This window comes from Takifugu flavidus, chromosome 3 (assembly GCF_003711565.1).
Source record: "Takifugu flavidus isolate HTHZ2018 chromosome 3, ASM371156v2, whole genome shotgun sequence".
Classification (NCBI taxonomy): Eukaryota; Metazoa; Chordata; class Actinopteri; order Tetraodontiformes; family Tetraodontidae; genus Takifugu; species Takifugu flavidus.
This window is the reverse complement of record NC_079522.1, coordinates 9,360,693-9,388,509: the sequence shown is the minus strand read 5'-3', so window position 1 is coordinate 9,388,509 and position 27,817 is coordinate 9,360,693. Positions and strand designations below refer to the sequence as shown.

General features: G+C 47.5%; 4 protein-coding genes and 1 long non-coding RNA gene across 6 annotated transcripts; 1 reads left to right on the top strand and 4 right to left on the bottom strand.

Moving 5' to 3' along the window:
• On the bottom strand, positions 1–11,586 carry atp7b (ATPase copper transporting beta). 2 transcript variants are annotated; one of them, XM_057026887.1, is made up of 21 exons: positions 11,337–11,586; positions 9,626–10,379; positions 8,752–8,958; positions 8,469–8,632; positions 8,241–8,402; positions 8,094–8,167; positions 7,060–7,243; positions 6,629–6,862; positions 5,664–5,755; positions 5,463–5,590; positions 5,232–5,386; positions 5,017–5,151; positions 4,746–4,940; positions 4,418–4,600; positions 4,201–4,354; positions 3,316–3,456; positions 3,107–3,249; positions 2,831–3,034; positions 2,641–2,758; positions 2,467–2,569; positions 1–2,375 (listed from the first exon to the last, which is right to left on the bottom strand). In XM_057026887.1, the coding sequence occupies exons 1-21, from the start codon at positions 11,499–11,501 to the stop codon at positions 2,126–2,128; spliced, it is 3,945 nt and encodes a 1,314-aa protein (XP_056882867.1). In that variant the 5' UTR covers positions 11,502–11,586; the 3' UTR covers positions 1–2,125. The 2 variants fall into 2 exon arrangements, with proteins under 2 accessions (XP_056882867.1, XP_056882868.1); XM_057026888.1 differs by having other exon boundaries at positions 2,074–2,375; positions 2,467–2,537.
• A 950-nt stretch (positions 11,587–12,536) lies between these two features.
• Positions 12,537–16,360, bottom strand: eed (embryonic ectoderm development). Its single transcript, XM_057026890.1, has 12 exons — positions 16,201–16,360; positions 15,520–15,672; positions 15,348–15,440; positions 15,209–15,274; positions 14,673–14,798; positions 14,517–14,598; positions 14,343–14,434; positions 14,135–14,268; positions 13,970–14,075; positions 13,739–13,897; positions 13,592–13,665; positions 12,537–13,276 (listed from the first exon to the last, which is right to left on the bottom strand). The coding sequence occupies exons 1-12, from the start codon at positions 16,315–16,317 to the stop codon at positions 13,150–13,152; spliced, it is 1,329 nt and encodes a 442-aa protein (XP_056882870.1). The 5' UTR covers positions 16,318–16,360; the 3' UTR covers positions 12,537–13,149.
• A 261-nt stretch (positions 16,361–16,621) lies between these two features.
• pwp2h (PWP2 small subunit processome component) lies at positions 16,622–22,439 on the bottom strand. The gene is made up of 21 exons (XM_057026889.1): positions 22,276–22,439; positions 22,028–22,140; positions 21,780–21,874; positions 21,604–21,703; positions 21,385–21,528; positions 21,171–21,306; positions 20,784–20,998; positions 20,576–20,719; positions 20,441–20,511; positions 20,237–20,373; positions 19,906–20,054; positions 19,678–19,825; positions 19,441–19,591; positions 18,997–19,177; positions 18,771–18,918; positions 18,156–18,258; positions 18,019–18,084; positions 17,241–17,459; positions 17,020–17,170; positions 16,873–16,947; positions 16,622–16,800 (listed from the first exon to the last, which is right to left on the bottom strand). The coding sequence occupies exons 1-21, from the start codon at positions 22,291–22,293 to the stop codon at positions 16,656–16,658; spliced, it is 2,709 nt and encodes a 902-aa protein (XP_056882869.1). The 5' UTR covers positions 22,294–22,439; the 3' UTR covers positions 16,622–16,655.
• Positions 22,440–22,778: 339 nt separating this feature from the next.
• On the top strand, positions 22,779–23,607 carry LOC130522777 (uncharacterized). Its single transcript, XR_008949713.1, has 3 exons — positions 22,779–22,948; positions 23,027–23,238; positions 23,388–23,607. It is a non-coding gene; the product is annotated as an uncharacterized LOC130522777 (long non-coding RNA).
• Positions 23,608–24,142: 535 nt separating this feature from the next.
• Positions 24,143–27,712, bottom strand: pjvk (pejvakin). The gene is made up of 6 exons (XM_057027490.1): positions 27,242–27,712; positions 26,916–27,111; positions 25,345–25,486; positions 25,156–25,273; positions 24,689–24,832; positions 24,143–24,619 (listed from the first exon to the last, which is right to left on the bottom strand). The coding sequence occupies exons 1-6, from the start codon at positions 27,450–27,452 to the stop codon at positions 24,318–24,320; spliced, it is 1,113 nt and encodes a 370-aa protein (XP_056883470.1). The 5' UTR covers positions 27,453–27,712; the 3' UTR covers positions 24,143–24,317.
• Between the last annotated feature and the right edge of the window lie 105 nt (positions 27,713–27,817).

The window sequence follows — 27,817 nt, the reverse complement described above, 5'->3', positions numbered from 1 at the left end:
TTAAATTGATCGATTTATTGATATTATTTCTGTTATGGTTGGAAGGATATAGAAATGTGCAGAAAGACATTTTAATTTTAGAATTATCCTGCAGCTTCCTGTACAACAAACACAGCATTAACGTCACTGCTACAGTTTTCTCTACACAATCATAATTAGAACCAGTGTAAGCGTCTAACTACAAGATGAAGACAAAGTTGACATTATTTGTATACACATACATTTGTCTCTGTTGGAGCCTGCATTGTCCCGGGCAGGAACTGGGGCTTCTCCACAATCACACTCTTCTGCAGTTTGACTTGGACTGTCCTCTAGCATTAGATTTGACCTTTGACCCTTTGGGACTGTCAGAGGACCATCTGCAGTGTTGTTGTGTTTTGGTGCCCTCCCGTGGACAATTACTTTATCTTTGTGTCCAAGTGTGATGACCAGTTGTCTCCTGTCCCCCCACCATGTTCAAACTTAACTATGAACTTGTGGGATTTTCCTTGAGTTGGACTGTGGAATGTTCCATGTTAAGCTTCTTATCTTAATCCAGAATCAGATGTTTCAGTCATTCTTATTTTGTCCAGCTGACCATTTTTTCCCACCCAAATATGATGTTCTTTATTTTCATTTGCTGTCATACCTCATCCTATAAAAACAAAATTTTTCCTGTATTTTCTATACATTTAAAGGGTTCTAAAATAAAAATAGATTTGTATTTAAACTTCCCTTCAGTGTCTGATTGTAACAAGAAACCTTGGATTTAAGTATCCTCCAGTTTTTAATCATTTATTTTAAAAAGTTGTTAAATTCAGTTGAATCTAAGAGAGAGCGTGGAATAACAAGAAATGGTGATTGAAACTTGCAAGAAGTGTGACGGATGCTCCTCTGGTTGCGCAACTTCCCTGGATGGAGGGTAGGACAGGACGCCAGGCCAAGTTGCCCACCGGGAGAAGTGGGTTTAAGGGCTGGCAAACCTGCTTCACTCTCTCGAGGCTTCCACAGTGACACTTGGTTTCAGGCTTTCCCCTTTACCGTGTGGAACTATTATTTCCTCCTGCTTTTAACACTTCATACTGCACTTGACTTTTAACATCCCATTTGAAACGTAAATTTGGGGTCTTTGATCTAAGTTTAGCTTCTATCAGATAACTGTGACCTAATTTTTACTTCAATGATTTAACCATTATTTATTTTCAAGTTCAAATGATTTACTAAAAAATTCATTTTGGTTTTGTCATTTCATATGTGGACTCCCTTTTTTGCCGCTATCTGGGGGCTTGTAGAATTGATCAAGTTAATTTGGTAGATGAGTGAAAGTATTTGTTAAAATTCAGCCTGATTTGTCTGTATTGCTTTTTGATGCTGGAAGTTGGCTTGTGTCCCTGTTAGGAATCGTTTACCTGTAAACTAAACATAAGTAAAATAATATTGAGGTTGGGGCAGCCTTTTACCACTGCTTGGTGCCATGAATCCCTAAGACGGCTGGTTTCCATTAGGTTGACTCCCAAAGTGGGTAGAACAGTCATCTCCAGGGCCATATCCATGATGCAAAAAAGGGTTGTTGGTGACTGTTGCTCTTTCTTCCCAGTTGGCTACAGTGCATAAATGCCCCTATCAGTAACAGCACAAATACTAGGGAGGGAGTTAAGATAGTAATGGGATCGCTGATGTGTTGGTCATGACTGGGAGGTTCCATTTTGGTTTGGGTGTCCCCAGGATGGTTAGTCAGTTGGGGTAGGCAGCGCAAGCATGGAATCCATAGTGGATTTATTTGTTGGTACCATCAGTTGGACGACTGGATCAGTGTCCTGAGCACCAGTTGCTGCTGAATGCTTAGAAATATGAGATTGATTGTTCTGGACCTGCTGAAGAATTCAGCTTCAACTTATTTTTTCTTGACTTTTGGAAACTTAAACATTGGATTTCACCTGTCTGCACAAAAGTATCAAGTTGGTTAAAATCTCATGACGTAAAAGCCTACTGTGTAAACATGATAGATCTCTGCTGCAACCTGTGGAAATATAAAAACCCATGTGACAATGAAAAGGTGTTGAGCAAAGACTTGATCATGAATAGGTGGCGTGTGATTGGTGGGCATCTGTGCAGTCTTTAAACCCTCTCTTGAAGCGCTAGTGTCTTACACCGTGACCTCATCTGCGGTGTAGCACTCCAGCAGCGAGCGGCGGTCCTGCTGGTCGTTGTGCGGTACCCGGCTGGAGGTAGCAGACATGGCATCAGCTGGCTGGTCACGCCGTTGTCCAGGAGGGGTGGGGTATGGCTGGGAGCTGTCCAGACCTCCAAGGTGAGTGCTGATCTGGGAAGAGCGCAGACTCCTCATGTGACTCCGAGCTTGTGCCTCATAAAACTCTGCTGAGGTTTTCCTGTACCTATGGGGACGGTTTAATTAGAACACCAGTGATGCAGAAATGTGGTGGAGGTGTGGCCGGTGTGTGACAGTGCTGGTCATGGCTTGCTCACATTTTCAGCAGTAAAGAGGACAGAACCACAGACACAGATGAGGCAGCCATTGCAGCAGAACCCATCCAGGGCTGTAGGACCAGACCCACAGGCATGAACACACCTGTAGAGACGTTGGACACTGGATCGATCAGAATACGCAGCAAATGCTTTAGAGTCTCGGCCCATCAATACCTGCAGCGATTGGTATTCCCAGGAAGTTGTAGATGAGCGCGAACACAAAGTTGATCCGAATCCTCCGGACCGTCTTCTTTGATAGTTCAATGCTGGCAACCACGTCTAGCAGGTCATTCTGCAGACCAGTAATCAATCAACAACCAATCGCTCCGACTGGTCACTCGGATCAAATGAAGCTGTGACCTACACGGATCAACACGATGTCCGCAGCCTCAATTGCCACATCGGTGCCGGTGCCAATAGCAATGCCAACATCAGCCCGAGCGAGGGCGGGTGAGTCGTTGACCCCATCCCCAACCATGGCTACCCGAAGACCCTCCTCCTGCAGCTCCTGCACTTTAGCCACCTTGTGTGAGGGCAACACCTCTGCAAACACCTTCCTGATTCCCACCTGTTCCCAGAAATAACCTGTTCTGGTTATGTGACATCAGCTCTAAAGTCATCGTGACTCTGTGACTCGTACCTGCGCTGCAATGGCTTTGGCCGTGCGTCGATTGTCTCCAGTGATCATCACCACTTGGATGCCCATGCTGCTGAGTGTTTGGACCGCCAGTGCTGACTCCGCCTTCACTGTGTCGGCGATGGCTAACATGGCACAGAGCATTCCTGCACAGGAAACACGCTTTAAGGGTGGAAGTTCACGGCGTGTCACTCACGTTTGTGTAACGTTACCATCTATGGCAACCAGGACCGCCGTCTGGCCTTTGGCCTCATGACTCGCCATTGCAGCATCCACATCGGCTTCAATGTGGTGGCCGTTCCTCCTCATCCATTCCCTGTTCCCAATCAGAACCGAGTACGATGAAGACTCGACTGAAAGATAAGTCAACATTGTTCTTCTGTGAGTTTGTTTACTTAGTGAGGCCACCCAAACTTCAAAGGGTTGATAGTTCACTGAACTAAAGGTATCAGTAGTGAACCGAGGTTTTCCAATGACACCCAGTAAACAGCAGAGGGCGCTGAGAGGACAACTGGAAACTGCTGATTAAATAATCTGTTTTTATATTTTAAAAAGAACGAAACGGATGAAAACCTTTTACATTTGATGTCACCAGCAAATACCTCAGGTTCCTGTTTTAAAGTTCACACACATACTCAACTTGATTATATTTTTTTATGGTTAGCTGTTCCTCAGCCTCCTTCAGAGAAATGTCCTCTGCTCTGGATTTAAGTGCTTTAACCTCTGACCTTTGGCAAAGTGATGCCATCTTATTTTCCATCCGGTCTTCTGTTCTTTGTCTTTAGTTGCCTCTTCTGTCCTCTATTTTCTGTCCTCAGTTGTCTGTCCTGTCCTCTATGTCCTCAGAGGTCTCCTTTTTGTAGCATATTAATGTGTGGCATGTCTGAAATTGGGTACCTTCCTCTTTTCCCTGCTTCTATGTCTCTCTCCAGCTGACCTTCAGCTATAAGGGTCATTTGGAGGTCACCTGAGACCCCTGCATCAGACTTAGGTTCTGTTTGGAGAGCTTGCACTTGATGCATCAGCCTCTAGGTTCTGTAAAATATATTGCAGAACAGACAGTTTGTGAAAATGATAGCAGTGCAGGTGTATCCGACCTGGAGTTGGGTGCTCTGCAGCCACACTGCTGTCATCTGTGGTGGCGCCTTGTTGAAGCAGCAGATGTTCCACGTTGGTAACCCGGCAGCTGATCCCACAGCCGGGGACCGCCTGGAAGTCCTGACAGTATCCCAGAATATCAGATCCCAGCTCCTGAGGCCACACAGACATATTACAAACATAAACCTTTGCACATGTTTGCAAATCCATCCTCACCTGTCTGCAGTGTGCGACCACAGCCAAACCCAGTGGGTGTTCGCTGCTGGCCTCGGCGGTCCCAACCAGAGCCAAGATCTTCCTGAGGGGTAAACGGGCCATTTCCCACAGCACAAGGACGCGAGTGACCTTTGGAACACCATTTGTTATTGTGCCAGTCTTGTCGAACATCACGGCCTGGATCTGGTAGAGCAGGAAACGCACAGAGTTCAGTTTCTGACCAAGCTAATGCAGCATGCTAACTGACACCCCGTCTTTAAATGATCATTTTGCTCAAAATATTTTCATGCCATGAACAGAACTGGAATCTGAGTGGAAAAAAGTGGACCTTATGCGCCATTTCTAAGGGTTCTCCTCCCTTGATCAGGATGCCATTCTGAGCTCCGACCCCCGTGCCCACCATCACAGCTGTAGGGGTGGCCAGCCCCAGGGAGCAGGGGCAGGCAATGGACAGAACCGTGATGGACGCCTGGAATGCGAAGCGGACGATGACCTCAGGTCTTGAGATGTTTTGGTTGTAACCCTGCAACCAAGAAAATATCTCATTAAAAATCTTATCAATATTGTTCTAAAGCTGACTGATGGCGACTGAAATCTACCGGAAAATTCTGCTTCACAATGTTAAAGTCGCTGAAACCGACGACCAGCCAGGCGGCGAGCGTTAGCAGAGAAACCGAAAGGATGAAGGGAACAAAGAACCCGCCAAGTCTGTCGGCGAACTTCTGAATGGGCGCCTGGGCAGAGACGAGTTAAACGGTCATAGTTCATGTCGGATCATGTGACCCTAGTTTGTGACCCTAGTGCAACACCTTACCTTGGACATCTGAGCCTCTTCCACCAGTCGAACTATCTGCGACAGCGTGGTATCTCCGCCCACATGCGTTGCCTCCACAAGCAGACCTCCGTGAGCGTTGATGGAGCCGGCCATCACCAAACTGCCAACCTTCTTACTGACTGGCATTGGCTCACCTAATACAGGCAGAGACAGAGACAACTTCGACTTTGTTCAGAGGGTGTTTCCGAAGAAGCCACCACCTCCTCCAACCTGTGATGAAGGACTCGTCTGCCATGGAGCTTCCTTCAATCACTTTCCCATCGATGGGGAACTTCCCTCCAGGCAGAACCTTGATGATGTCGCCCCTCTGGACCAGGTCCAGAACCACCTGCTCCTCACTGGAGCACACACAGGTTCAGCCAAGTGTTGGTGACCTTAGATGTAAACCTCCAAAGTCTGAGCAGCTCTCACCTGATGATGGAGTTGTCTGGACCCAGAGTGACCACAGTGGCATCTGAAGCTTGAAGGGACATTAATTTGGCCAAGGCTTCGGAGGTCTTACTCTGACAGTGAAAACAGTCGGTATGTTTACATGACACTAAAAAAAACAAAATATTGCCACAATCCAACAGTAACTGGACAACTGAAGTGCATGTCAACATGTTAGTCCCACTATATCGGAGCTCTCTCTATCTGCCTAAGACACCCAGATAATGCGATGGGAAATCGATTTGCTCCGGCATGCAGACGCCTAAATCGGAGGTGAACTAGAAACACGTTTGTGCATGCTGGCATATGACTCTGGAACAAAAACATCCAAGAAAGCCAGTTGAAGGAGAAGGCGTAAAGAGTACATTATGTAGGAGGTAAAAAAAAGGCTGCACGATTATCCATGGTCCTGTTGGTAAACATATCAGTCTGCCGCCTGACTCCAGTCTCCGTGGCCGTATTCACCCATTGAATAAAGGCACATTGCTGTCTGGTGTTGAGAAAGGGGACATGTTCCATTAAGTGGTTTGAGTCTCTACAATGCTTGTAAAACGGGACGAGGAACGACTTCCCATTCTGATCAACATCAGTGCAGAAGCCAAGTACAGATCCTGCTCAGTTTACAGCAACCACGACCTGATCCGGCCATGACAAACACAGACACAGAGACCAACCTCACATCACAAAGATCTGAAATCACCCATCAGAATCCAGCTGGTGGAGGAACGAGAGGTCAGATCAGAGTTGTTGACCTGCCGCGAAGCTCTTCTAATGCAGCTGAAAGACCTTTAAAATCTCTCTGCTAAAGGTATTTTCTGAATATGTGAACTTAGAGGTGTCTTTCGGCCTGCTAATAATTGAAAGGCTTGATAACTAAACGGTCAGTCATGTTTAGACTGGCCATCACACAAAACAAGCATGATGTATCCGATTTGAATTTCTTTTACCTTAGCTATGTGTTCGAGCCATCGACCCAGAGCTATGAAGACGAAGAGCATGGGTGGAGTATCGAAGAATGTGATGGGGCTCTGGTCGGCCTGCTCGACCATGGCCACGACAAGGACCACACACGAGTAGATGTACGCAATGGAGGTAGCTAACACGATTAGCACATCCATGTTAGCAGTGCGGTGCTTGAGCGAGCGATAAGCCTGAATGTAAAAGTATCGTCCTCCAAAAATCTGCAAGAAACATTGAAGTCAATGTTGGAGTTGAAATTTCCAGGTGGTTCATTTTTAACAATATTCTAGCTATCATCATCAATGATAATCATCATTTCACACTAGGTAGTTGATGAGAATGATATGCTCAGGGTCAGTAGGGCATCAGAACACTCTGTGACCTGATAGGAACCTTGGCTCATATTATGTTGGCTCACCTGTACAGGAGTACAGAGCAGGAAGAAGGCTAGGTTGAGGAGCGAGAGGCCCGGTACCAGGTTTTGATCCTCAGGCATGGATCCCCCATGGTCGTGGTTCTGACTGTCCATCACCATCATGTAGATCATGAGACCCATGACAGGGAGGCCAAACACCAGGCTGAGGATAAATGAGTTCTTCCACCTGATGGAGGGAAGGAAACCCTGAGAGGATCATGTTTCTATAGCAACATAGCTTAGATGATGCTAGAGCTTCTTCTGGACTGCATTAGCTTAGCTAGCATAACGTGTAGCTACAAATTTAATGAATCTAAACATTCTCACAGAGGAAGGGTTTTAATCTTAAAATAGAGAGGGAGTCATCCTTTTGTACCTGGACAGGTAGCTGGTTCCACAGCAGGAGGGCCCGATGGCTAAACTATCAGCCCCTACTCTACAGTTAAAGGTTCTAGTAACCAGCAGTAGTCAAGCACTCGGAGCCTTCAGATGTTTCTACGACAACATAATGAATGACTGTCTAATGTTTGGACAGCCTGGTTCATTTAGATGGATCTTAATTTACTGACCAAATAAGAAACTTGACCAGTGCATCCTGACTGGGTGTAATTAGGGCTGCTGGGGAACACAGGTGAGCTCTATTAGTTTGGCACCAGCAACCTCACATTTGCTGTAATGACTCCAGCAAGTTACCAAGCTGTAACCGCCTGCTGTTGGCGTCACGTATCACAGTCACCAATTACTAGTCTTCACTTCCCAGCAGGTGTGTCACAGTGGGGAAAACAGTTGGAGAGCCTGTGTGGCCAGCGTGGAGCCTGTCTTTTTAAATAATTTTAAATTTCTATTTTGCTTTCATGGATTTCCACACGTGTTTCTATCTGGAGGTCCCTGTAGGTTCTCATTCATCCAGCACATAATAATCCATTCAGGGTCTCCTCCCAGTTGAAAGGGGATTAGGGGGTGAAACGTCTTCCAGGTTTCTGGAAGCCTTTGATCTTCTGGAAATCTTTGATTTTTGATGTCTCAATGAAACTCACTGTTGGATTTCTTCTGAGTGATCCAGGTTGTGTTTCAGGCCTGTCTTCTCCAGTTCCGCCTGGAATCCAAGGTCCTAGAATGGGAAAGGGCACAGTGATGTTCCAGGTAGATGATACAAGGACTTGATCCTTGTCTGTGGTCAGGACCTGAATGATGGCCACGACGTCTCGCGCTCCAACAACCTCTGGGTCGTACTGGACCTGAGCTTTGTTGGTTGCCAGGCTGACAGAAGCGGCGACGACTCCGTACGTTGAGCTGAGTTTGGACTCAATTTTGTGGACGCATGACGCGCAGGTCATGCCTGTAATCTGCAGGACAAGATTTAAGGGAATTTTCCCAGTTGGAATTGAAAAGGAGACATGCTGCGGACCTACCCTGAGGTCCAGTTTCCCTTCAGTCTTCGCTGCGTCCTCCATCAGTGTGGCGCGAAATCCCAAATCGTCAATGAGCTTAGCGACTTCGGCGGCGCTAATAACGTCTGGGTCGTATTTCACCTCGGCTTTTCCCGCCATCAGAGACACAAATACGGCAGCGACTCCTGCGGGCCACAGTTCTGCATCATTCAACTGCCGGACCCGATTTGTCAGCACAGGCTTGTAACGTTCTGGGTTCAGTGGGGCTCAAGTCAACCAGACTGCGGCTGACGGCGCCGCTCACCTTGATGCCTCCGGAGGTTTCTCTCGATGGTCGCCACGCATGACGCACAGGTCATCCCCGTCACCCCGATGAAGCATTTGTGGGCCTTGACCTCGGGTCCAGGGGTCGCCTGCGGCCTGACTCCATTCTCGACTGTTTTCTTTCGTGTCAGGTTTGGACTGTGAAGGCCAGAAGAACTTTCACCTTTTTGGCTTGTATTTGCAAACTCTGAGGAGAAAACCCAGTAAAATACATGTCAGCGGGGGGAAATTCTCCAGGAAATCCAGTGTCCTGACATTCCTTTGAAATGTCAGCTATGAAGAAGAAGAATCCCTTAATAATCTCACGCAGAAGATACCTGCAGGATATATAAGCACGAACACATGCAGTCCTTAAGTGGGGCTCAGCTCAGCTATGCGCTGTTGGCCTTTTTCCACCCTCGAACCTTTCCCAAAGGATTATAAAAGTTGTTCAAATTGATGTTAACGTGCGTCAGTTAGCACCAACATCACCAAAATCTGCAGTTTTCGCAAGAATCTGACTAGAATGTGGTCACATGATCGCCTCAGTTAAATGGTTCCGTCATTTAATCCAAGAAGAAAGCCTCAGCCAGACGCCAATGAGAGCTCCACTCCAGCCTGAGAGCGTACTTGTCTCGTTGCCACGGTAACGGGCGGTCATAGCACAGGACAGGACAGAACGCAGGTTATGATGGAGCAGAGAAATGAGGCTGGGATAAACCGAATGTTCCCGAACGCACCGGAGAACCTATCGCAACATGTTTCGCAGGGAAAACATCAAACGTTCCTTCATTTCTTTTAGACGTGCACATTTCTGAACCTTTGATCTGAAAACCCTTGCCGACATTTTTATTATAAATAAATGCTCGCACTACCTTGCAGGGAGGCTTCAAAGCCCATCTCCTCGATCGCGGCCCGGAGCAGCTCCACCTCGGTCAGTTTGGGGTCAAAGGTGACCGTTCCAGTTCCATCGCTAACCGACACGGCGATGGCCCTGACTCCGCCCATCTGTGAGATCCTCCCCTCGATGGAGCTGCTGCAGGAGCTGCAGGTCATCCCAGCGATGTAGAGAATGACAGTCTGGGTCGTCCAATCGGACAAGACGTCCTGCCAGCAGGTCAGGTCTGCGTCAGGTAACAACCGTGTGCTGAATCCCAGATCCTGGATGTGGTCGATGACTTCCTGTTGTGTCACCAACAGGGGGCGATATGTCACCATCACCGCACGCTCCTGCAAGGACCCCCTAATGTTTGAGACCCCTGACAGAGATCCCATCCGCTCCTCGATGGTCTGGACGCAGGACTGGCAGTGCATGCCCTCGACCTTAATCCAGACCACAGACTCCACATCCAGACCTGTGTTCTGAACCTCCAGGACCAGGTCTCTCTCCGTGATAACCGAAGCATCATAGTCCACCTTGACCAAGTGTCTGGAGCAACAGCAGACGGACAAAACTCCAGCAAGACCGGAGATCCTGCTACGGACGGACTCGGTCCAGCGCTCCGGACCGGAGCCCGGCAGCCTGAAGGTGGCTCTGGTGGAGGTGTGAGGTGGACGGTGCAGGTCGCTCTGGCTGCCGTACTCGTATGCCAGATTATCAAATCCATGTGTCGGAACCTCAGCATGATTCTGGAGACAAAAGACAAACAACTGTGAAAAACCTGGATCCTACTTCTAAAGAATCAACGCGGTCGACCCCATCGTGACCCAGAAGAACCAGAGAGGCCAGTCTTTCACTTCCAGAGTCGCTCTCATTGTCTCCACTGAAGCAGGACCCCCAGACCTGGACCAGGACCCTCAGCATCAGGTTTACACATTAATTACACGTCCGGAGTGGTTTCCTGTGGTCACATGACCTGACCTGGCCTCCAAATGTGACTCTGATACAGAACCCAGAGGAAGACTGTCCCAGTCTAGAGGTATCAGACGGTACCTGAATGTGTGTTTGTGCTGTTCAAAGTTCAACACCGACACACCGTAGACTCCGCCCATTTGATCACGCCGCCGCATTAATGCAGGTGTTTCCTGTCCGGTGACTTTTCCAGGAAGCGGAACTTCAAACTGGACTTTGATGGCAATCAAACATGGGAAAAGATGGATAAACTGGAGCGATCAATAAATAAATTTAGCACTGATCCAACTGATGGATCAGAGTGAAGGACTAAATTAAAAAGGCAGTAGTGTAGAAATCAGAAGTGTTATTATTTATCATCACAGGTTTCTGACCAATTTATTGATCATAAATGACAGAACGGAGGGAGAGGAAGGCAATATTAGTAATAGCTTTTCCATCAAAACCCATGAACATGTTCTGTACAAACACCGGTGATTTTTACTTTCTATACTATCGAGCTGAAACTGTAAAGCGTCGTTGTGAAATATTAATTAATATAGCTATTAACACAGCTGAGAACTGTGGCGCTGAGGATGTGGTTCCGTCTTCATCGCCAGGGTACCAACATGGCTGGTGCCGGCTCTGAACAAGAGTGCCCGAACCTCGCCGTGAAATCTCTCTCAGCCCAGCCCAGAACACACTTCTAATTCTAAGGTGGAGAACCGGAGCGGCGGACGGGACCGGGGCTTTACCGTAGTCCGTGCGGGACCGGGACCGGGGCCGGCTCTGGCGCAGGTGCAGCTGCAGTCCTTCTCGCGGGCGCAGTCCACCATACAGATGTTCTCTCCGAGTTGTGGCCCCCACATGGACCCGCCCGGACCGGACGAACTTTTGGGAGACTTTTTTGCGGTCAACATGTCAGGAGCTCCGTCTAATCTGAACCAATCACAGCGCGAGGGCAAGAGTCCGTCGTGTGCACGCGCTCCTTCCTCTTTCTGCAGATAAGAGGCGCGTGCCCCTCATGGGCCATAACTCCCTCCGGGTCATGTGACCCGCAATCAGGTGTGTTTACTTTTCATCTTTAGTTGTGCTAAGCTAACAGGCTGCTGTTGCACATGAACATCTGGATGAGCTTTGCCCTCCGCCTCAACAGAGCATCAGCTGTTGCTATGGTGTTGTGAAATATAGCGAATTGCATTTTATGTTATAGCTATTTTAATAAAAGTAGAGTAGTTTCGTAGATAATGCGAGAGGGATTAACTGGGGTAAAGTGGACTGGGGAAACTGCATGTGAGCGTGTTTGTGAGGACAAAACAATAATGTGTGACACCTGCTTGGGTGAGGGTTCTCAAGGCTGTGCACCTTCAGCACAATATGGGCAAATATGGGCAAACTATGGAACTAAAGAAGCGCCTCCCGCCATGTAATCATGCCTGTTTTAATAAAAGAGACAATTCTGGGGTGGAGTGAGAGTCCCCGGGACAAGGTAGAAAAGGGACTTTGATGTCTGGTCTCCTTGTGGTCTGAGTACACTTCTGAGGATGATTTTCGACGGCAATGGCAACCAGCCGCAAAGGTTTCGAGGGATAAGCGGTCTAAATATTTTTTAAAGCTTGATTGTGCAGGTAAAATTCAAAGCTAAAACTACTTTCTCACTGAAGATGCATTTTTCACCAAATGAGTTAAAGGCAAAATAGCTAATATCAGTATAAAAAAGGACAACTGCACTTCCACCTCATGTAGTTAAACAATTTGGGCTCTTAAGTCTATTTGGTCTGAACAAAAATTTATTCTTTTATTCTTGCAGTGACATTTGAGTACTGCCACTTTTTTAAACATATTTTCAAGTGTCATTTTTATTCCTGTTTACGCTACAATAGAGGAAATGCTGATCATTCTGGAATCATGGTCCTTCACAGGATTTGCAAATAAAGATTCCACAGAAGAATAGACAGGATCAAATCTGTGTTTATATTTACAAAATAAACTTTGAGAAGACAAACAGTAAAAGACCTTTAAAAAAACGTTCAGCTCATCTGCATACAATCATTTTCAGAACTGAAAAAAAAAGGAAAATGAGTCTGTACAGAAGCTCTGAGGCACATTAAGATGTGACTGTCAGCTTTGATCAACCTTCCAGAATCAATCAATGATATTTTAAAACCAGGGGTCACATTTTAACTGTGAAAGATTACTGAAACAGGTTGTCCTGGACAGAATTTTGCCTTGGTCACACTGGAGACAAACAAAATTCACCTAAAATTGAACAGTTTTCCCATCTATATTCAAACAGATGATACGTAATAAGTGGCCAAATTAGAAAAAAAAACATGAAATCAAAATTTTTATTTAAATCTGCGTGGTTTCTCAATTTTCGGACTTTATTGAAAATAAAAATATGGAACTTTAAAAAGATCCGCCATGCCCCCTGCTGGCGCTGTCCCGGTACTACAACCTGGAATATTAAAGGGTTAAACTTCCTGCGTTTCCCTGCTTGAATACAATGAAGGAAGCGACAACAATGAGCAAAGATAAAACCCGCTGCCTCCTGTAAAGTTGTGTGACTTAGCGCTGACGATCCCAGCGCCAGATAGAAGCATCGTCACACACGGCGATCAAAATACTGCTGTCACGACTGAAGCTCGTCTGGCGGATGGCCGAGGTGCATTTAGGTAGTGTGAGCGTTGTACACCTGGAGACGGAGGAAAAAAACAGGTAATCTGACCAGCTTTTTAAAGAACATGCTCGTAAAACAAAAGATCCGTTCTACTCCAAAGCTGCTACCTAAAACCGGACGAAAAAATTCAAATTAAAAAGTCGCAAATATAATCAGATGGCGTTTTGTGCGATTCAGGTCCAACTTTGAGTACTGTAGAAACCTGGTGGGTTCATTATTAATAAAAACCAGCAGCAACGGATTTACAACAATCCACAATGTCGGAGACGGCAACGAAAACATAGTGGCTAACGCTAACTAGCATCATGTGCAGTGAACAGGTGGACTCACTTTGCTTTGTGAGGATCTTCCACTTCCAGGTCCCACACATACAGCTTCCCCACTTGGTTCCCCAGAGCCAGCATCTGTGAAAGAAAGCAGGACCAAGATCAGAACCGGGTCCATGTTTCATAGTGCAGGCTCTGAGCAGATGCTCACCTTCTGCCAGAAGTCCATGGAAAAGCGCATGTACCAGATGTCACACTGGCTGTAGTCGAAGCGTCCCAGGATGGTCACGTTGGACTCGTTAGGTTTGATGTGGTCGACGTTGTCTTCCATTTTTCCTGGTTTCCAGCAGACGATGGCGTTCTCACAAGACTGATGAAGAGATTTTTAAATTTTGTGGCTGTGCTTTATAAATGCACTCCTGTTCGGGTCTAACGGACCGACCTTGGACAGAATCAGGTCTCCGAGCCACCGGACACAGTCCACGTAGTTTCTGTGGATGTCTCGAGTGGAGAAATCGGGGAAATGGATCTTCTGAGAGACGAAGGGCCTGAAGAGAGACGCGTCGGTGACTCTGCTGACCTGAAGGTCAACGCTTGAAGGACTCACCTGTTGGTCTTGGAGGGGTTGTACTCATAAGACCCCGTGATGGCGTTCTGCATCCTGTCCGAGTCGATCCTCCACAGTTTTAACGAGTGGTCCATACCGCACGACATGATCTTTTCACCCAGCAGGTCGAAGTCCTGCAGCAGGGATCAGAAAGAGGGTTTAAACGCGGTCCCCTGCGGAGGTGCAGCTCCGCATCTGACGGACTCACCGCACTCAGGACCTCATCGCGATGACCTTCTACTCCCCCAAAGATGGCCACCAAAGTGTCCGTCCGAATGTTCCACAGGCGGAGAGCGTGATCTGCGGAGAGTCCACCACGGCGTGAAGATCGCAGTGGAAACAATCACGACTGCATGGGTCTTAGAGGCGGGTCAAAGGTTACCTTTGCTGACAGACAGCAGCAGGTTCGGATCCCTGGGGTGAAACTTCAGCTCATTGATGGCGTTTCCGTGACCGACGTAGTGCTGCAACCAGAGATGAGCCTCAGTTACTCGGGAGGAACTCCCAGCGGGGCCCTTCAGGGGCGCCTGCGCTCTACCTTGATGCATTGCATGGTGATGTGGTTGATGATACGAATGATGCCACGGGAGCCGGCGACGGCCAGCAGGGGGTGGCTGGTGTTGGTGTCGTACGTCCACGCACACGTGTAGAAGTTTTCATCTGCCTGAGCGCATGCGGTCAAGTTAAAACGACATCACCCAGAGGGACACGTCGGGATTTGAGCTGAATACTGGCAATGGAAGAAACACTTCAGCTCCAAACTGAACCAAACATTTCTCCATCCTGTCATTTGATCACCTTCATCGGTGATAGAACCTTTAGCTATGTTTCATCACTCTGGAGCTTCTTTAGGTGAGAGAGCCTTAAAAAAATAAACCATGTCAGCTTAATCATCACATTCCTTCCTTGATTCAATAAATCAGGTGGGCACAACTGTACTGTACAGTTAAGCGGACATGGAAAATCTTTTGATAGGATTATAAACTCAAGCGGGATTCTGGCTCCTACAACCTCAGTTTGGACTGCAATCTAACAAAAACGATCCATTTGATCGCAGCAATTGTTTCAGGATACATCGGCGTCGACGTACGACTGAAGCAGTCGGATTTCTCCTTGAGAGTGACACTCGTACAGCGTTACCTGCACAGGAAACCACAGGTGAAACTCGTGTTTAAAGGATGACCACAAACTTCTGAAGACGTGGTGCACTGACCCTGTTGCTGCCAACCGTGGCGAAGACCAGTGGGTCTCCCTCCTTACTGTGCCAGTTGAACTGGACACCGAAGAGCGGCTGACCGTGGTCCTCCTGCAGGGACCGAGATGATGTCAGCAGGGGATACATACCCCGAGCCAGGTGGGGCGAAGAGAAGCACCGATCTACTCACCCTCAGGCTGTTGACGCACTTGAAAGAGTATCTGCACTTCTTGGACTTCCACTTGCCTTTCCCCCAGCTCTTCCTGCCAGGAACATTGGCTGTGTTTGTGGGTGTGTCGGGGCGCTCAGCATTGGTGCCGCTCTCCACGCTGACAGCATCGTCCTGCAAACACACCACCAGCCTCATTCACTATTCATTTTTAGACCTTTTTCATGAGAGTTCCTACTTCTTGGATAGGAGGGCCAGATTTTGGAGGAGTTTGCTGCCCTGCTGAAATGTCAAAAATGAAACAGGTTGTCAAAACGTTATAGTCTTCCACTTTTTATTTCAACCAAATCATGCAATGCTTGACTTTTGCAGCCAACAGACACCGACATTGGGTAAAGTATATAATAACCCATCCTCTTAATTACAGCGAATTCACCTGTTACACGTTAGGCTACGTCATTTCCACTAATTCCAACTGCTAAAAGGATCAGTTTACATTTCCCGTGCGCAAACAATGCCAATAAATGTAAACATGTGTCGGATCATAAGCGACACTAAAGCTCATCTTGTGTCACTAGCATCATTTAAGTTGTTGCTGGACAATGCTGCTAGCTAACAGCGTTAGCTATCCGGCTACTACAACACGATACCAAAACGCTTTTTAATACAAACTTTGAACAGACACAGGTTTCGGCTGCTTACATTCTCATCGCCGGACAAATCTGGGTTACTGTTCTCGTCACTACTTAATTTCTGCTTTTTCGCAGGAATCTCTTTTCCCGCTTGAGAAGGCAATTCGGACATGCTCTTTTCCCTCATTTTGGTTAAACCCCGCCTTTTCCGGTATCGCAAAGTCCTGTGGGTAATGTAGTTTTTGCCCAGTACTCGCTTGATCGGGATAGTGAGTGCAAATATGAGGTTAGATTTTTGCGGGTTTTAACCTGGATGAATCGTGGCCACCATCATCATTCCAGCCTGAAATATTTAATCTTCCAACATCAAACAGATGCATGAATGACTTTAGATTTTATCCATGTTAACCATTTCCCAGCTGACTTTAGGGCTGTTTGGATGTTTTGCACACCAGACAAATCAGAGACGTAAAACATGAAGAAAACAGAAGTTGAAAAATGATAATTTTAATATTTAAACTAGTCTCATAACATCATGATGTCTGCAGCATCTGAAGAAGCTTCACTCATGTCCTCCGACACACGGTCGTCGTCCTCTGCTGTTCTTTTTAATCCACGCTGTCTCGAGAGGGCTGCGGCGTATCGGATGTTGTACATGTTGAAATCACACCTACAGAGAGGAACCATTAATTAGACACTGGTCAGACACGGAGGACCGGCAGGGACAAAATGAGACACTCACAGTTTGGAAAGATTGTCCACGTGTCTCTGGATGCTCTTCTGCAAGGCTTGGAGCGTGGGCAGAATGGCTGCTGACCTGCACGCCACACAAATGTTACTTTAGTTACAGACAGGTAAGAGAAGAGACAAGTCGGGACTGTTCACGCACCTGTTCTTTAGTTTCTGTCCATGAAGCATGAGCAGGTTCTGAGCCCACATCATGTAGAACTGCAGGTGACCGGAATTCTCTAAACACGCTGCCACAAAGCCCAGGAGCTTCTCCACGTAGATGTCAGGAAGTGAGGCGCAGATGACGCTGACTGGAAAAGGAAATGCACCGGTCAGGTGAAGTTTGAATGATTCTAACTGTGAGTGGGCGGAGTCACTCACTCTGATCATGAGGGACTGTCTCCAGCACTTCCTGTTTCAGGGCTTTCTCATTGAGTCTGAACGCCAGGATGATGGCCGCCGCCCATTCCTGCCGCCGCAGCTGCTGACGGATACTGACGGGTGTGACGTCCAGGTCCAGGTCATATGGGTCAAACACCATGGACCCGTCGAGAGAGTAGATGAGGAGCCCCTCGGTCGTGGTGGCTGCCCAGCTGCGACCTGTAAACACACCTGGTTAGCGGCTATAGAGCACAGTTATAAACCTGTGCGACTGACTGGTCTGAGTCTTTGTCCATGTCCTTGTGCTTAGGACTACTGGGTCCTCACAGCAGGGGTCTCAACAGTGAATCAAAATCAGAATCCAGGTTTTACACTTTCCTGCATCAGCATTAGCATTTTAATGTGAGGGATTAAAGAAGCCAAAATTAATTATAGAGCCAAAGAGATGAATCATCTTTTCCCAGCAGTTCCCCTCCTGTCTCCTCTGTCCTCTCTATCCTTTTCTCTCAGACATAAGCTACCTTCTTGTCAGTCCAGGAAACGTCCAAAGCAGCTCAGTTTGGAGTCACTGGCTCCACCTCCATCAACCAACATCTAACACAATCTGTCCCTCTAAAGTTCTTATTCCTGATCCTCTCAAAGGGAACATCATCGTCCTCATCTCTGTCTCCCGTCTTCTCCTCAGTGCTTATAAACCAGACAGCATCACTGGTCTAACTCCATCTTCTACACTTACCTGTAAAAGGAAGAAAAACACCTGGTTTTTGCAGTCACCTACCTGTGGGGGAGAAGCGCAGCGAGCTCACTCTGATCTCGGGTCTGAAGTGTCGAGAACTCATATCACCTGTGCAGACACATCACCTGTGTCACAACTCTGGCAAAAGCAGACGTATTTCTAGAAAGTCGCCTCCGTACCTCTGCGGACACCAGGCAGACTAATGTGGACGTCTTCTCCCTCCCCGTCGTCCACCAGAGCCAGACTGCCGAACTCTGTCATTTTCCTCCGGTCTAGGAACTCCTGCAAAGTACAATCACTTTATTCAAATACAGTAGACTAATTTATACCTTCTATTCTTTTAAATTTCACTACTTTCGTGAGGTTAAGGCACTCGTACAACAAAAATTTAAGTCATGCCAGGACAGAGACATGCGTCAAAGGTTTTGTCCCCAGTCAAGGTTCCTGCTAATGGGAGCAGATGGGGAGGAAAATTAAATGATCGTTAGATTTGAAAGGAAATCATTTTATTTTGGAGGAAACTGGCTGTTTGCTTTAAAATTAGCATCAGCTAACCTGTGAACAAGCCATGATGCTAACAGGCTAATGAAGGTCTGATAGCCTGATCACAGTTATCTGAGTGCTCAGATCTTCTGAACAGTATAAATCAATGATAAAACACTAATATTTATGTAAAGACTGGGAGGAAACTTTCAGGTTAACGTTGTGTCTTTTGGAGTCAATTTCATCTTCAACCTGCTGAACTGTTCACAGTAACAGGAACTTTCTCCAAACACAGTTGTGAACCAACTGACCTCCATGGCATCAAAAGACAGGTTGGAGGAGATCTCAAACTTTTTGACCAACATTTGCTCCTTGATGTTGTAGATGCAGACAAACTTTGACAGACCTCCAGCCAGGACGGATTCACCGTCAGCAGAGTAACACAGAGATGTAAACGACCTGAAAACACAAACCAAATCCATATCATACAGGCTTTTACTTTAAACTCTTCTTCTGTGGTGTGAAACCCTCACTCACTTTCCCTTAGCCAATTGCTTGGCGGTGACTTTATCTGTGTCTTTGCGGCCCGTCTCCAGGTCGTGGCGTCCAGACACCGAGCTGGTCTGTGCAGCCGTGTGGGGGTTCCAGAAGGAAATCTCACCATTCAGAGTGGCCACTGCTAACTGCTGCCCGTCGGGACGATACGCCACCGACAGAGCTGATGGAGACACCACATATGGGGGGCACAGACATCGGTGGTCAACCATCAATCACAAAATAAAGTAAAAACCATTAGTGATGCCAGTCCGCCCCTTTATTAATGATCAACAGCATATGTTTTATCACTCGGCTTCATCAAACAGTCCTTCACACCCACTGTGCCCCAACCTCTTTACAAGAGGTCTCATAATGATGATGATATCAAACCTTTGTCAAAAATCTCTATGATAAAGGCTAGTGGCCAGCAGGGGGCGTATTTACCGTCAGAAGTAAGGTGGAGGGTCTCTTTGACCTGCCAGCTGTCCATCATGTCCCACAGCCTGATGGTTTTGTCCCAGGATGCACTGGCCAGAACCGACTGGACTGGACTAAAACACAGGCAGCTGACTGGACTCTCATGGCCCCCCAGAACCTAATCAATCAGAGTATTGATCACAGTATGAACTTGTGGTTCTTCTTCTCAAAAAAAACCCCGATCACTGGTGATGAGCCGTGTACCTCAAGCAGCCTCCCCGTCTGCATGGACCACAGGAAGATCTCAAAGGAATCCTGAGCTCCAGCACTCACCAGCTCTCCACTGACATCTACAGCCAAGGTGGAGAACTGCGCCGGGTGAGGAGACGTCAGCGTCCGGAAGTTTCTGTACCTGTTACACACAAACACACAGATTTCCTACAGTGCATAAACACCTCTGTGTCATGTCAACTGTCACCACCTGCGACTCACCTGTGGAGGTCAAATGCTCGCACCGTCCCGTCCAGGGACGCGCTGACAATGACGAATCCACTGGAAGTGAAGGCGACGCTGGTGACGCTGCTTGTGTGTTCGGTGAAGGTGACGAAGCAGAGGCCACTGTTGGAGTTCCACACCTTCACCTGAGGAAACAGGCTGATCACAACCCTGATCCACACGTCAGCTGACTGAAGGCCAACATCAGCTGCTCTTTGTGGAGCGTTTATGTTGGAACATGACACTTCATTACACCGTTTTTGGAAAGAAATATCAGACTAACCATTGTCCTGTTTGTAAACACTAAAATGGTTAAAATTCGACTCACTTTTCCGTCATCGCCACCAGTTACGATGTACTGTCCATCTGGCGAATACGCCAGGGAGGCCATGTTGTTAAAGTGACCCTGCTGCTTGAAGACGTAGGACTCACTCTGCCACTCCCACACCAGCAGCTGACCCTTCCCTAAAACCACAACGTCCCGGTTTGAAGAAACATTCGCATTTCTGAGGTGAAGCAAACAGCAGTTTACCCGAGCAGCCGAAGCCGATCCAATCCCCAGAGCTGTTGATCGCCACCGAGCTGATCCTCTGGTCCGACAGACTAAAAGCAGCGACCCGTTAGTCAACCGTCACCATCCGAGAGCAGAAATAGAGCCCGTGCTCACCTCAGCGAGTGGATTAAGTTGAATTCCGGCAGCTCGTGCAGGTGGAAGATTCCAGAGGCGAAACCTGTGACCAGGATGTGAGATGATTTGTGGAACGCAGCAGCGGTCAGGTTGTTAAAGTCCCCGTCTTTGTTGAAAAAGTGTCTGAAACAGAGAACGTGTGTCAGATGGTGACTCGTATTCTCCAGTGGGAAAATAACCGTCGTACTTGCTGATTTGCTTGTAGCGAACAGTTTTCCTTTTCTCGTCTTTGGGAACTTCAGGTTTCCCTCTGATGACCTCGCCCTCTTCGACCTCCTGATCTTCATGTCCTGGTGTCAGCGTTGTTCTGTCCTTGTCCTTTGACTTGGCCAGGATGAGACCGTCCAGCTGGGTGTCGCTCTCCCACACACACAGCGTCCCGTCCTGACTGACCGTGTACAGCTGCCCACACAGGCGGTCGACAGCGTTAGACTGACACAAATCATTACTTACGGAAAACTCAAGTCTGCGCTGATCAAAGTGAGCTAGTCGGGGGCGTGGGGAGTCAGCGGAGCCTGTCGGGAACATGGCTGCTCTCAGATAACAGGGGCCGATCCCGAAAGACGGTACTCACGTCCAAACTGTCCTTCTCGAAGAAACAGCCCACGATGACGTCTTTGTGTCCACCAAGGCTGTAGTAGATCAGGTTAGACCAGCGCTCGGCGCCAAAAACCCACGTCGACATGTCTTTGCTGCCCACCACAAAACACCTGGTGCCAAATCGACACAAACGCGTCAAATCATCTTCGACAAGAAAAGGTCTGTGGTGGAGTTAGAGCAACACTGACTTGGAGTCATCGGTCCAGTCGATGCAGGTGGTCTCGTCATACGGGCCGTAGTAGCTCTTGTCCAACACAAAGGCATTAAACTCCCGATGCTTTCCGGGGGCGTGGTACATCAAAGCCACGTTCCCCTTTGTGACCACAAACTTCCTGTCGGGGATCATGGCAGCGTTTCTGTTTTGTCCGAGCATTTCTGAGTCTAAACATGCACAGACGGTGGCTCACCTGCCGTCAGGCGAGAAGCGGAGGCTGCTGACAGGTTTGTGGAAGTGGAAGTGATGAAGGACGGCTCGTGTTATCAGGCTAACCAACAGCGCAGCGCCATCTGCGACACACATACGTTTCCATCTTTTATGTGGGATACTCGCACAGCTAACAGGAATTATTCTCTGTGGTCCAACCTTCATCCACCACGATCGCCACGTTCCCGTCAGGAGACACGCCGACACAGGTGATGTTCTTTGTGGTGGAGATGGGGAGCGTCTCTGATGTGTTGCTGAGGATGGAGGAGAAAACTTCAGCAAACTTTTGTCATTCACAGACGTGGAGAAAAACAGAGCATTACATAGAAGAACATCTGGATTTAAATCCAGAAGAATTCCAAGAATTCCCTGTTTGACGGTCTCAACAGCTCAGAACGTTTATTTACTTCTTCAGGTCGAACACTGAGATTCGGTTTCCCACCGGACTGATGACAGAGTTTCCATCCTTGGAGAAGTTTAAGTTTCCTTGGCGGTAAACTGCTCCCAGCAGGTTCGAAAACTACAACACAATTACATACAGACGTAGGTAACTATCAATATATAGGTATAGAAAGTTAAAAATATGTTAAAAAAATCAGCAGTTTCACAGTAATTTAGTAACATGCTAACACGTTAGCTTACAGCGAATACTCACCCTGTACGCAAACTTCATTGTACAGAAAACCAGTTAATCGTTGCGCATTTAATCCGTTGTTTATTAAGCAGAAATGTCAGAACATGTTAAAAGCCGGAGCTGCTTGGTTCTCCAGCGGTCACCACACGTGTTTGCGTTGTTGACATGACCGGATTCTGGCTCATGAGCGTGGACGCGCTGCGCCCCCCAGCGGCGGGGAGGACACACGGCACCAGTCCAACCGCTAAAGAGTTGTAGAATTATGAAGTCGTGAGAAAGAATAAACGATAAGAAAATAAAATACACCGATTTTAAAGATTGGAACATGAAATTAAATGAAGAATTGATGATGATTGGTAGAGATCCCGTGACTGAATTTAAAACATAAATTTATTACTTGTGTGGCAGGGCGTGGCCTGCCCTCCGAACAGGTGCCCTATGGGGGTAGTGCCTTAATTGGTGGGTGGGGAGAAAAGGTTTATATAAGGCACTGCCTCCAGCTGACTTTAGTTGTTTCCCCCCCTTCGACGCTACGGCGGGGTTGCGGCTTATCTGGGCGGTTCGACCAACAGAAACTGTTTCACAGCGCGAGCATGCTGTTTGGCAGCGCCAAGAAGGTTGGTGCTTCCTCCCGCCATCCTTCCGCCTAGAACGCTTTGCCGTAAGGGCACGAGCGCTAGTTTACCCTGGGCAGGTAAGGCGCAGCAATGCGCGTCACTGACTCCCCCACTCACTCGGTTGATAAATGTTAATGGGGCTGTTCTTGCTGCAGTTGGCTGCCGGCTGGTGTCAGTGGGTCGCGTTGCCCCAGCGGGAACCCTTCACGGAGTGGTGGCGCCACCAAACAGTCGGCACGGACTACCTCGCTTACTGGACCCACTGCTGCTTTGGCTCGGTCCTTTGGTTCGGGATTCTCTCTCGCTCTCTCCCTCTCCCCTCGCCCCCCTTGGCTCGGAGAAACGGCGCTGAGACTTACTTTTTTAGGTTTTGTTGCTTTTCGTGTCTTGGTTGACGTTGTGTTCTTTAGACGACCTGGTCACCATTTATTTGACTGTCTGTGTGAGGTGTGTGTGCGCTCGTCGCGTCTGATTGTTTATCGTTGTAAATTTAATTGTTCTCTTCTTTGTGGACAGGTGCTGCGGGCCACGGCGGGGACCCAACCCCTGGTGGAGGGTGTTTTCCTCACCCCTCGTGTGTAGTTTTGTTTGCAGTAGCACGGGTGTTTTTAGTTTGTTTCTCCCCTGATTGAGTTTTACCTGCCGGTGGGGCCCCAGCCCTGTCCACCCCTTTTGTACAGCAGAGTTATTTTTTTGTTGAGTTGGATTTAATAAAATTGTAGTGCCTAACCCTCAATCCTGTCTCTGCCTCTGGAACAGAACCTTATCTGCGCGTGCCTGTTCTCCGGTTAATTCCTGGGGTGAAATTCCCCAGGTGGCGTTGTCGTTGACCGTTCCACCTCTCTCCACCCCGCCACACTTGTTTACATTTTTGCGGAAATGTCCAACTTTCCAGAACAGATAACGTCTCACCCTCAGTGTCAAAGGTCAAACAGTTTGAGTTTGTCTTATTTCAAATCACAACTCTCAGAATCAGAGTGCTCCGATTTATTTTTCTTAATCAAATGTATCAACGATTTTATAAAACCCATCTAATTTGAAAAACAAATATTTCTGTTTAAGCTCTGAATAAAGCTAAATATTCTGAACAGCAAACCATCCAAACTAACTGTATGTAGCATAAACTTTCCTGATAATTATTTCCTGTTTTTGAAAATAATCTTATAATTAATGTGGGAAATTCTGCATGATTATAGATTGTGACACTAATATTCGTTGACAAACGGAACATTTCAGGAATTAAGTTTTTAAAATTGAGTTTAATGAGAGAGATTTTTAAAAATCCATTTATTTTCATATTTGTCAGACCAAGAAACTCTGAACCAAAATAATATAATCTACAAATGAATCAACAGTGAAAATCTAGAATATTCTGTAAATAAAAGTCCTGAAATAATCACCTATTTATTGGTGTTTTTTTACCAGACCAGACCATAACTGCAGGTTTCACCTGAGAGTTTTGTGCCAGAGGTCAAAGCACGGTACGGCGTGCAGCCGCACATATTTCTGTCCACCACTCGAACACTCCACACAGCCGTAGACGGTCTCCCGCCTCTGGTTGCCGAGGCCGCAGAGTGAGCACGGCCCTTTGGGGATGTTATGTTTGAGCAGGTTGACCCGGGTGTGGCTGTGCTCTCTCAGGTAGGCGGTGGACACGTCCGTCATGCTCGCTGCCTTCTCGTAGTAGTCGGCGGCCACGTCGTCCATGTAGGCCTCAGAGTGTGTGAGCTCATCAAACGTTCGGCTTTCTGTAGAACGACACAAGTTGTATCAGGGGCGGCGGAGAGTTCAGGAAAACAGTCAGACTGGTGTCCCACCGCCTCGGAATGGATTTCCATAGATGATTCCAGACAGGAAACGGCGAAGTCGACCCATCGACAAGTGACCGATGAAACCGCCGAGCTGCTCCCTGATCTGCTCGCGTTCGAACCCCCCCTGGGACTCCGGGGCCACGCAAATATCTGGCACAGAACAAGAAAAGATCAGACCACAAGAGCGCTCACCGATCAAAATGTCACATCGTGTACGTTTAATGTGACATCCATTTAAAATTAGTGATGCTAATTTCAGCATTCTGAGGAGCGACAGAGCATCTCCGGGCACAAGCGCCGCAGCTGAGGTCATTTTAGCTGTGACCTTTACGGTTGCGTGGCTAGCTAAAGAACTAACGTCCGTTTCAAACAGGAAAGAAGTTGTGTAGGAGGCAACAGGATGAAACTGCTGAATAACAACAGCAGATTCACCATCAACTGTCAAATTCAAGTTTGGCTCGTTCATTTTTTACCCAGACGTCCATCCAGACAGATGAACAGCTCGCAGACGCTGAAGGCGATGGTGGTGTGAGCCGGGATCACGATGGCTTTGTCCCGCCCCCGAGGGTTTCTGCCGTTGTCGATCTGAAACTGCAGCAGAACCATCCGCAAGGGTCCCGCACAGCAGAATCAGGCCAATGTTGAAGAGAAATGCTTGTTACCCTCATGGTGGCGCCCCTCATCCCAGCGTGGACGCTCAGAGAGCACTGGCGCGTGGTTCTGATGCTCTCCACCACCACGCACAGCACGCTGCGCCCGCTCTCCTTGGACTGACGCACCAGGCAGTGATCCAGGTCCACTTTTCTGAAACCCCACGACAGAAATTGACCGGCAATCCTCCCCAAAATCAAAGAAGTGAGGGATTCATTTCCACCCTCACAGATCTATGGATGATCTAATCCCGGGATCAGCACAGCAGCTTCAGTCACCGTTCCCCAGCTACACAGCTGGAGACTTTCTCATCAGAACATCTTGATTTTGACTGTAAAACTAGACTTGATCACATGACTGGAGTCTTGTGATTCTGACCAGCAGTGGTTTTAATCAGTCATTTTTCCAATGTGTTTTGAGCCGCTCCATTCATTTAGACTCTGGCTCCACTTACTATACGTCTCCTCTCAGTCCTCTGCTGTGGTAGTAACGTCTCTGGGCCTCTACACAGACTCTCCCCAGTAATTAAGAAGATATTAATAAACATTTGGATTCTATCTTTAGTGATTCATGACAAGAGAAAAGCATCCCAGGTCACAAAGGCTTAAAGGTTGATGGAAACCAGTCATTCTACTGGTTTCTCAGTCTGTTGATGGTTGCGCTTCTCTTTAACCCTCATGTAGCTGTACAGAATTTAGAGATGTGTAATCTATAGATTGATATTTTCTAGATATGTGTACATCTTTTTTTCTTTTTTAACTTGGGCTGCTCTTATGTCATTTGTCATGTCTGTGATGTTGAGCTGTCACACTCCAAACTGTCCCACTGTGGAGGTTTGCTTACTCTTATTCTTTGGACAAAGTTCGTTGTGTTTTGTTGACATGTGTGCCTTGTTGCCCTAGGCAACCATACATTAATCATGGATAGCATGGTCAGGTATGACAGACAGATCAGTTCAGCTTCTCCCAGCTGAGATTGTGCCTCTGAAGGACTCTGGAGTTCTTCATCACACCTTATTTGGACTCTTATTTTTGAACTGTCCACATGTCAGAGTGGACCCGTCCTCAGTCCCTCCTGTCCAGTTTGTCCGCTCCTCTGAGGAATCGTGGTCAGCCAATCAGATGATTCTGGACATTCATCCAGGTTTTTTTTTAACCCTCATCTTGTTTTAACATAATCTAACATCTACATCACTATTTTCCTTTGGATCAAGGCGTCCTGATGTCCTCCTCTTTGATTTGGGCCATCTGAGTCTCTTCTGAAGGACTCTGGAACGGTTTCTCTCCCTCTACACCCCATCAGAGCTTTAACCGTGGCTCAGACTTGGACCAATCCTCTGCCACGTTATCTTTTGGTCCCTGACAGTATGAACTCTCTGAACGTGCTGCACCACAACAACATTCACACCTGTTGCACCGCTGCAGGCATCATACGTGTCAGTGTCAAGTGCCAGGATGATTTATTTATTACTACAGCCAGAGCTTCTCATGTGACCTCTGTCACATGACATGAACAACTCCTGATCAGATATCATGTAGCATGTTAGCAAACCTGGGGCTAATGTTGTACTGTGTTAGCGTACCTGGAGCTGAGCTCCCTCAGCAGTGAGGGAACTTCCAGCTCATGTTTGGTGACGATGCCAAACGAGGCTTTGACGGCCACGGAGTCGGAGCCGCTGAGGTTCAAACCAACGTCGTTGCTCAGGTGGTTTCCTGACCGGCCATTTAACATCAAATCCGATTTGTCTTCATAGTTCAGTAGCTGATAGGATGATACTCCTGTCAAAGATCATCGCCTGTTAGCTTTGAACACATTAAAAGCATCGAGATGTTTCTGGGACACAAACAGCTGAAGTGAAAATCTGGACTCTGAAATAAATGTTCTATTTAACCACGCCAGTCACCTGACCTGCTTTGATCTCCTTCTCGCCGACCAGGATGTCTTTGAGGGAAAATGGTGTGGAGGCAAAGCTGCGCTTCTTGAAAAAGCGCCTCTTCCTCTTCTTGGTGACCAGGCTGAGCGGCTGGTACCGATCGGCCTCGCTGAGGCTCGGGACCGGGATCAGCCTTCCCGTGTCTCCCACCTGCCTCACAAAGTTCTTGGTGGCAGCGGTGAACATCTGTAGGAGGCCTGACCTCGATGTGCTGAGGAGAACCTACTGCACAACGCTGGAGCACACTGATGCTTAATAATGCAGAGAGCGTAAGACTAGATGTGCTCACCTGCTCAAGCCGCAGCTTCCTGTCACATGACCAGTCAGGTGGAGGCAGTCACGGTTTCTTTATCATTTAAAAAAACAACTTCAATCCATCTTTATTGATAAAACACCTGTTACGATCAAAACTGTCTTTATGTGTTTTACAGTAACCCCACGTCTGACCTCCAACAAGCAACAGTGGCAGGAAAAACTCCCCTTTAATAGGAAGAAACCTTGAGGGGGACCAAGCTCGTATGGGGGGACCCTCCAGCTGATGGATGGATGGG